Genomic DNA, 10,370 nt, shown 5'->3' on the forward strand with positions numbered 1-10,370 from the left:
TATATATATATATATATATATATATAAACAACCACAAACACTTTATGTGTATATGTAATATATTCCCACCTGGTTTCACTAATTCTGTCTGCTGTTTGTATGTTTATGTTTCTCTTTGTGCTTTTCTGCTCATGTTTCGATTTAACACAACCGCTCACATATAGGTACACACATATATATGTGTATCCAAACACACAGACACACTCCCAAGAACACCACACATTTATGCTCATACACAGAGTGACATATGCTGTTCTAAGTTATATTCTTACTATTTTATTTTGCTTTTCCTGTTATATGTGTGCCTATATATATATATTGTGTGTGGTGTGGGTGGAGGTTGTATGCAATAATATGCATATATACACACGCATGCGTATATGTAATATACATATGCATAGATATGTATATATACACACACATGTTTTTTATATACTCTTAGCACATATATATATATATGTGTGTGTGTGTGTGTGCATATATGCGAACATATATGTGTGTGCGTGCCTCGTTTCTGTATAGACACACAAGCTGGGCACGCATACACCTTTATATATTTATCTTTCTTTGCTACGCTGGCGATGGGTATTCGGTGTGTGATATTTCCGTCTGTTCGAGTGCACTTTCTGTATCGGTTCTTACATCATCCACCGTGGTCCTCAGGTCTCCTGTATCATCAGTAGCCATATCTGAATCATATCGTCGGATTAAATACAGTTTGATGCATAATTAAGTTCCTTTATGTTTTGCGTGTACATCCCACTGATGTTGAATTCGTCTATCTCTTGCTTCCATAAACTATCGTTAAATAATTTACGTTGATCTAACTGAATGCAATATCACTTACCCCTTTAAAAAATTTTGCTTGAGTACTAGTTGAGCACTAGGGTCGATGTAATCGACTGACGACCTCTATGGTAAAAGGAAAAATCATCATTAATATTATTCAGGCGTTAGTCCACAGATCAGTATGTCACTATATAAAACGTCTTTAAATATTTCATTTTATATTTTTATTATCTGAATTATAACATCGCCGAAGTCGACTTAGCATTTTTCCTTCTATGATTAATAAAATGAGAAAGGCGGCAATCAGGTAGAACAGCATGTCGAGCAAAATGCTTAGCGACATTTCTTCCGGATCTCTGTTTTGAGTTTAAATTCCGCCGAGAGTGACTTTGCCTTTATCTTTTCGGGATCGATAAAACAAATTCTAGTTGAGTACTAGGGTCGATGTAATCGACTGACGACACCTTCCCCCGAATTTCAGGCCTTGTGCCTATACTAGAAATGAGTATTATGATTAGGAACAAGGTGGCTAGATAGGAGAATCGACAGAGTGTAGGGAAAATGCTATCCGGTATTTGTTCCATCTCTTTTCATTTTGAATTCAAATCCTGCCAAGGTCAGCTTTACTCTTCTTTCTTCCGTGTCAATAAATAAAGTACCACTCAAATACTAGTGCCGATGGATTTGCTCCCTCAAAACTTCTTGTCCTGAGCCATTAGAAACCATCATTAAGATTAAGATTAATAGTAGTGCTTGCAGTAGCCTTTTAATTTAGTAAGAATTATAAGAGTAATATTCTAATTGTAATGTTGTTGCTGTGGTGAGAGAGGTGATCTTAGTTGCCTTGCTAGTATATTCATTAAGTATGAATTAGATACATGCTAAGGGTATTCATTAAGTATGAATTAGATACATGCTAAGGGTATTCATTAAGTATGAATTAGATACATGCTAAGGGTATTCATTAAGTATGCATTAGATACATGCTAAGGGTATTCATTAAGTATGCATTAGATACATGCTAAGGGTATTCATTAAGTATGAATTAGAAACGTGAAGTATTATTAGTGCAAGTAACGGTGGAGGCATGTATCATTTACTCGGTGGGAGTTGCTGGTGAAAGAGGGTTACAATAGGTGCTTGGTTTTGGAGAATGTATGTAGCTGTTTTGGAAGTGGTGTTTGGGATACAGCAAATATATTTTAAGCTCTGAGATTTTATGAGGTCTTTATTATGAGACTGGCATCGACTTGTTAAAGACATGGCCTGCTGTATGTCTAACGTACTTATAATTTGAGTCATGGTGGACCTAAGTTTTATAATGTAAGTCATGCATAAAGGCATTTATCTCAGTAACACCACAGGTATTAGTGTTGCATAATCCAGGCAGAATTCTATCGCACAGATAATCACAAAATTGCACTCCACATATTCTATACTTTACGCCCTGCAGAAGTTAGCTTGTAATGCTTCATCAGTTGAAGGTAGTGTAGAATTGTGGGTATTTATTGTGTTTTTTAATTTATTGTTCCTGTTGCTCTTGTTTTCATGTCAGTTCCGAATGAGAAAAACCTGTCATCAAAATTGGCCAAAAATCTGTATTAAAGATTTTCCAACCCCTATGATCAGGGTAATGGGTCTTTGCAAAATGGATTAATCTGTTTTTAAATTCATCGAATTGTGCAATATAGTTTTTCTATTACACTTCCTTTCATTTGATTTCATATGTTTATTATATTTCATGTATCCTTTGGAAACACCATATATCTATGCTTTGATATTGTGTTCAATGATAAAGAAGTTGTCGAAACATAATTGCACTGTTTGTTTGGTAATTAAAACAACTCAACACGTGGCTTGAAACATTGTTTATATACGATATTTAATCGAATTCTACGTTGACAAAGTTGGAAGAAGACGTTAAATATTTTCGGGTTACTACTTACTGTAATTCTTTGCTTTCAGTCTTTGAATAGCTGAAGTTCTTCCTAAATTTATTTGCTTGATGTTTATTGATATTCTTCGAGATTGATAAACTATAAACTCAATAAATTTCTCTGTTAACGTATGGAATGATCTTAACTAGTTGAATGCAGAGGAAGGGATAGTACTGATAACACTTCCAGTCCTTCTGATGTCGGTGAAATTCATTCCGTTAATGTTTCGTTTAAATTCTAATATAAAATATAAACGCCCAGTTACTGGTTGTCCTAACTAATGTTGGTCGATCCAGGAGGAACGCTATTTTATTAGGAAAGTGAAAATAGTTCTGCGCATGCTTCAATCAGTGTAATCAGATTCATTCACAAGTAGTTGTCGGACCATACTAGATGCTAATATTTTGTTGCATATAATATAGCAACCTTTCGAAAGGCATACCAATTAAAATATTAACCAATAGCATCTGGAATCATCAATTTAATCCATCTCCTAAATTAATACCATCATCTGATCGTTGGGTGACTTTAGTAGTATCCACCTTGTTACAAGCATTTGGTTGAGGTCTCAAGTTTGAGAATAGTTTGCTTCTATCAATGTCGGATGTTCAGAAAAGGATTATGTAGTGGTATTGTAAGTGGCACGTAGGTTACTAACCCCACAGAAAATTATTTCACATAAAAATCTCTCTGGGAAGTAGAATGCAAAATAGATCAACTAAATATATAGGTTTTAAAGTAGTTGAGCACGTGGATTCAAATGAAACTAGGTAAGCATGGAAAATCTGTCTCAAAATATATTATTAGAAGCACAAAATATATATAATTAGAAGTTACATAACTTGATCGGATATATGCTAAATGCGTTTGTGAATGTAAAAGAAAGTCTATATCTGATGCATGCGTGAGCACGTGTATGTATGAGAGTTCGTCGGCGTCAGAGTGTGCAAGTGTGGTTTATATACATATGAAAGCGTGTTTTGGTGTGTGTGTAATGACTTTGAATGTTTGTGTGCGTGTAAATGTGTAGGATTGTTCGTGTATATGTCTCATACAGGCATAAAAATAGCTGACATATGGCAAGAGGTTTATTTTAATACACTTATATGTAATATAGAGAAGCTGTATCACAACTTGTAACGTGTGTGTTTTGTTAAGAGGCGGTGTTTGAAATGTAAGTTACTCGGTTACAGGCTGGATCGCACCAAAACATACACATACTTCCGCTATTATGCTCCTAAGGTCCATATGAACAGAATTGTATGTGTTGTGTGTGTGTATGTATGTCTACGTATATCTATATATATGTGCGTATGTATATATATATATATATATATATATACACTTTTATATAATTCTTGGAATTTGTAATATATGAATATAGTTGACTGTAAAATAGATTGCAGATTACTTTTAGGTATAAGGACCTAACACTGCTCAGAAAACAAATGCACACACATGCATAAAGAGTGATTAACGCTGGTATAGACAAAGACAAAAATTATGATTCCATTCATAAGTATGTATATTATATTAGACATTTAAACTTTTATAAACATCACGCTGAGTTTCTCGCTGCCGATTACACAAACGACTACAGAAAGGCGGAGAAGGTACCTTTGTATTGGTTTTCTTATTTATTAAAGAATTCTGTGGAACGAAATACTGGCCAATCTACTGCCTTATGACCACTTCTGTAAATGATGAAATTTCTAGATAATATTCAACATAAAATGCTATTTTGCTTAGTGATGGATTTTGGGACAAAGCGTATTTATTACTAATGTAAATGGGATATCGCAGAAATAGACTTGTATACATACAGACAAGCATAATATATACATGCATGGATGAATGTTTGTACGTTCCATCAATTGAATGCTTGGTTCATTGAATTATCTTGCAAGTGGGTGTGCATTCTAAAGACACCATTACACTTTTTGTATTTCTTTGGCAGAATCAGCGTGACACAGTGTTTGACAAGCTATATCTTTTGAATTACAAATATAATCCATACAACGAGCTCTTACATAGTTTTTATCTTCCCGATTCCACACACACACACACACACACACACACACACATATATATATATAGCGTTTATAAACTTAGATAAATTTAGATATGTTTCGACCAAAGATTGGTCCAGGCCATGTCTAACATAATAGCACCACTTGATAGGATTAGCTAAATCCTTTTTAAGTCAAGTTTTGTGGTATCATGGTCCGTTCAAATAATGAGTTCTTGTTGAGTGAGTTGTATCCAGGTATAGGCTTATCTGGTGTTCTTTGACGAAATTTGTCCAGACTCCGTTTAAAGATGATGGGATCCTTTTCCTCTTTGATCAGTTTCTGGACAATGTTAAACAGGGCAGGACCTATTAAGGAAAAGAAATTGTGTCGCAGTGTACCTATATGTTGTGATCTTGAATTGGGCAGGGGATGTATGGCCCGTGATCCCAGCCTTGGATGAACCTTGAAGCTAAATATACAATTATTTTGGAGATACTCTTTTCGATCGTATTAAATTCCTGATTAAGGTTAACGTATACGTCAATTCTTTCTATCAATGCTTCAAGCATTGGAACCATGATGTTCTTGTGATCTGGTGCGCTAGTCTTATTTATTTGCATTGATTTGAAAATGTACAATTGTATTGTGCAATGCGTAATATGTATTTTGGCACAGGCATATAAAATAATTTATTACACGCAAGAATTATCATTATTATTATATGATGAAGGCTGCGAAACGGATGTAACCATAAGATTAACAAAAAGTTACATAAATGCATTCACCTCTGCAACTTCTTGACATTTTATGGCTTATATACTCCTCATGAAATAGTTTCATCAGTTTAGGAAGCAAACTCCTTACCACAGCTACCCGTGCACATTCTGTCATTTTTCTCGTTTTCCTTACTTTATCTTCAATAACTATTAATTATACTTTTGTTAATTTTTCTATTATTTTCTCGTGTCTGGCCTCTCGATTTGTAAGAATATTATTTCCTTTTGTTCACACTGCGTATATTATATGCTGTTCAGCTGACTGTTAAAGATATCTGACTGTCATAGAAATTTAATTGCTACAGATATGTGAATACTTGCAATTTCTAGTATTTGTTTTAATGTTTTATACTAATTGAGATCTATTTCCTTAGCTTTATGTTGCTTTAAGGTATAATTCTTTTTTTTTTTATGCCTGATATAAGCACTAAAAGCACTTAACGCTTTTGCTGTTTGGCAAGAAGTTTACTTTCCACATATGTTTTCAAGTTCAGCCACTCTCTGTAACCCTGCAAGCAAGTGTTTTCTACTCTGCGCCAGGTCGAGCAAAGCCTTATGAGTGGATTTGTGAAACAGAAACTGAAAAAAACTTGTTGTATGTGGATATGTGTACGTATTTGTGTGTGTGTGTGAGAGAGAGAGAGAGAGTGTGTGTGTAAGTGTGTGCTTGTGTATGTATATATATATGTGTGTGTGTGTATGTATCTCTGTGTGTGTGTTTGTGTTTGTCCCCCACCATCAACTGTAGGTTTGTTTACGTACTCGTAACTTAACGGTTCAGCAAAAGAGACCGAGAGCATAAGTACAAGGCTTTAGAAATAAAGTACTGGATTCGATTTATTCGGCTAAACTCTTTAAGGCGGTGCCCCAGCATGGCCATAATCTAATGATTGAAACAAGTAAAAGAAAAGGATAAACTTATCACATACCTAAATAACCACATCAATGTTAACCTTAATTTTCCGACTTATTTATTAAGAAAAACAACTTTCAGCTACGATTCGAATTGCTAAATTTAATTTGGAAATCAATTCTGTCGTTTTTTTCAGCACCGTATTTGCCCAAGATATAAACTAGGTTAGAGCTACAGCTTTCGGATTTGTCCTCTTGCTTCCTTTTCGTCTTGTGACATCATTCTCTTTAGTTTTACATACATTCATGCACATAGCTTCCTTTATGTAAATATTCCTCTCCTTCGGCATATTTATGTATGATATTCTCACACCTGCCTTTCTATTTCATTCGTTTTTTGAACTATGTTTCTATTGCCCATATCTCCATTGTTATAAGTTCGCATTAAAAAAAACAGAAAGTAGGGTCTATTTATCATTGTATTGAGAGAAATTATTGAACTTCATTTTAATACTATATCGTCAACTATTAAGTAACAATGCAGTAAAAAATTTTGAGTTTCTCAAAAATATCATTTTATAGTTATTATGAATATAGTTGAATTGTAAATAAAATTTCGTGAATATGAATCCGATGACGGTAAAATAACTTAAGTCAACGACCTTTAAATATTTAGCATGAAGTCTCCGCCAGTTCATACCTTAGTATCTTAAACAAAGATAATGAGTACTCCTGGAATGTCATGTATGACAGTTCTGCTCAAATAAGAGTTACTTAGTGAATAAAGTCGACAAGTCCGCAAAGTCTAATGGTTATTTCATGCGTGACTTGCAATTCTGCATCAAATTTAAACTTTTTCTCGGAAGACTATATATATTTTTTCTGCGTGCTTGATTCGGTTTTTACTGTTTCTGTTGTTTGTATAACTAGTTTTAAATTTATCGCTTGATTAAAAGAAAAAAAACATTATTCCCTTGTTCGCTTCGATTTGTATTATTCCGTTCTTTACGAAACCAGCAACTTCTAAATTCATCGTTTTAGTCGAAAGGTTACTTATATTCTCTTTTCGTTTCGTTTTGCAGTTATTCTGCCAACAACGTTATATACTTTTCGTTCAATTTTCATGTTCACTAGTCCATATTCTCACAGCTCAATATACTGTCGGCACCACTGTAATAAACAATATTGTTATAGGTGTCAAAATTTTAATGATTTCCAGTCGACAACTGATGATGGAATTAGACTTGCATATATGAATATTTGTATATTAGTAAAAGAATAGATACAATAACAAATCTTTTTAGTTACAGAAATTATATATTATCCTTTTATTGCAGAGGTAATTTGAGCTTTGTATTATGTCCTTCGTTAAATATATATTTCATTAGCGTCTCAATTTGCAAAAATATTTCATGAAATACACAATTAATAATATATCGAATTTTTTCTGACCTCTTTTTATTTTCCTCTTTTTTTTTTTTTGCTATTGCAAATATGAGGAAGAAAGAATCCCAATCGAATGTTGTAGCACATAACTCTACGCTAATTTTAACTTGCCAACAGAAAGGTCAAGGTCACACACTTTGCGTCATTTGTATGGATGTCCGAAACATAGTTAAACAATGAATAATATTTAACTACGTTTTAGTATTTATCGTTTCCATAAAGCAGCAAGCTGGCAGAATCGTTGCCAACGCTGGACAAAGTACCTAGCAGCATTTCTTCCGACTTCACGTTTTGATTTCAAATGCCGACGGAGTCGATTTTGCCTTTCATCTTTTCGGGCCCAATAAAATAGTACTAGTTGGACACTGGGATCGATGTAATCGACTTATACCCCTCACCTGAAATTGCTGGTCTTGTGCCAAAATTTAAAACCAATATTTAATATGTTTACGTCTGCTACTTTTCCGCTTGTTAATGTAAAATCTAATTTGTCAATTGCAGTTGCCCGGCTGGTTATATCGGTGAACGATGTGAAATGATTGACCATGAATACTAAATATATATCTGTGAGGTAAGTAAAAGAAAACACAAAGAACATTTTTATATATTTTCATTAAGTTTTGACTTATCAAATTATAATTAATGAAATACAAAGGATCAAAGTAAGCGATCCTTTGATTAGTTGTCCTTTAAAACATTCCTGAAACAATCAGTTTCAGTTAGCGTTAGTAATAATAACAATAGATTATTCTACAATAATTCTCAGAGTGAAGAAACATGCACACAATTTCCGAATTATCATGGCGTCACAAATGGATATAATTATATTTAGATAGATAGACAGACAGACAGACAGACAGACAGACAGACAGATAAATAGATAGATAGATAGATAGACAAACAGAGAGAGGTGGGAGGAGAAGAATCAGCACGTATCTTTTGCGATTGCACCAGAGCAATTTAATGTACGGTAAGGAATGTATTGATTAATAAACTGTGTGGAGCAATAGCTAAATCACGTGTCATTGAAACTGATGTTGTCAACAAATTATATACATTGATCAGGTTAAAAGATAGAAGTAAACTGCGATAAAATTTAAGAAGGGCTTTTGAACAAGAACCCAGAACTCTTAACTGGAAATATTTCAGAGTCAAGTAGTTTCGCAAGAACTGTAAAGCTGGGAAAATAAACATCGAGAACCTGCATGTGTGGCTTGTTTTCATTTAACTAAGGAAGTCGATTAATTTCACCACATTATTGATGCTCCTTATTTATATGCGGTTGTGTGATTGTATAAGTAATCATTATGAGAAAACTGGCTTTGAAACAGACTAAATCGTTTACAGTTTGAAAAGAAAACTTTCCAGTTGAATAATAATGAAGGCTACAATAAAGATAACACGAAAGGAAGTAAACGATACAGCTAACAACCTATTGTTTGACGACTGAAACTAGAATATTTAGAAAGTAAAGTATGACAAGCGAAACGTGGCACAACTAGACATCTAAATAATAGCATTTTCACTGTATTTTTCATATATTGATTAAACAAGAGGGTTACGTTCCAAAACCCCCACAGAAATAATTAAGATCTAAATAAAATCTAAATACTTATCGGCCGCTGAAACCCACCATATACTGAGGAGTCCACGATATAAATTTACATATATTAGCCAGAAAAATCCGCGATGTACTGAGTACGCGATAGGTGAACTGCGATATGGTGAGGGATTATTGCATATAGATTAATAACAAAAGTTCCATCTTGATCAAACGTGTTATTTATACAGGAGTTGGGGGATACAATGAGCGGTAGCTTGTTTATCTAGAATTAACAATTCAAACTTCTTGAGCTCAAACCCTAAAACACATTCCATAATGTAGTTCTCGATAAACTAAGTTTGGAAAAAATACGCTGCTATCACGAGAGAAACTCTTTTCATTTAGTTTACAAATCCAAGGTTGACCTTAATACCGTTATTACAGTTTGAGGTGTCTTCAAATCAGTTCGAAAAATTTAAGCATTTGTCAATAATTGCTATTGTTGCTGTTGTGTTTAGTCGAAAGCCAGCTCTGATCGAGTAGAACTCTGATGTAAGGCATTCTAGCCATAACCGTCACGTTTTACTTTATCAGAAAACGTGCATCATGTACTACATAAATTATTTTTCCTTAAGACTGTAAAGTATAATTTCAGGTAGATCTGACCGCTTTTCCTACACAGCAGAGCGTCTCCTTATTTCATTTAGAATATACTAGGTGCTTACTTAACATATTGTATTATTATGTATTATTATCTTCTTGTGTGATTTGGGTTCTGCAGAAGTTTGTTTTTAATTATATTACTATTTTTCTTATCATAGAATTTTCTTTGCATCATGTTATTAACTTCGTGGAGTGGCTAAATAGCATCTTTAATTGTAGCTATTTGTGGTCTAAGGATATATACATACATAATATATACATATACATATAACTATATATGCATAAATATATATATATGTATACTTACATACATACATACATATATATATATATATATATATATATATATATA

General features: G+C 33.5%; 1 protein-coding gene across 1 annotated transcript in view; it reads left to right on the forward strand.

The window, feature by feature from the left end:
- LOC106881830 (putative uncharacterized protein DDB_G0277255) overlaps window positions 1-10,370 on the forward strand; it is a 138,563-nt gene that overhangs the window by 103,637 nt on the left and 24,556 nt on the right. Inside the window, exon 2 of the mRNA XM_014932344.2 lies at window positions 8,314-8,383. Coding sequence (XP_014787830.2) covers window positions 8,314-8,368 — 55 coding nt within the window. The 3' untranslated portion in view covers window positions 8,369-8,383. The remainder of the gene's footprint in view (window positions 1-8,313; window positions 8,384-10,370) is intronic.

The sequence above is a fragment of the Octopus bimaculoides genome, chromosome 4 (genome assembly GCF_001194135.2).
Source record: "Octopus bimaculoides isolate UCB-OBI-ISO-001 chromosome 4, ASM119413v2, whole genome shotgun sequence".
NCBI classification, from domain to species: domain Eukaryota; kingdom Metazoa; phylum Mollusca; class Cephalopoda; order Octopoda; family Octopodidae; genus Octopus; species Octopus bimaculoides.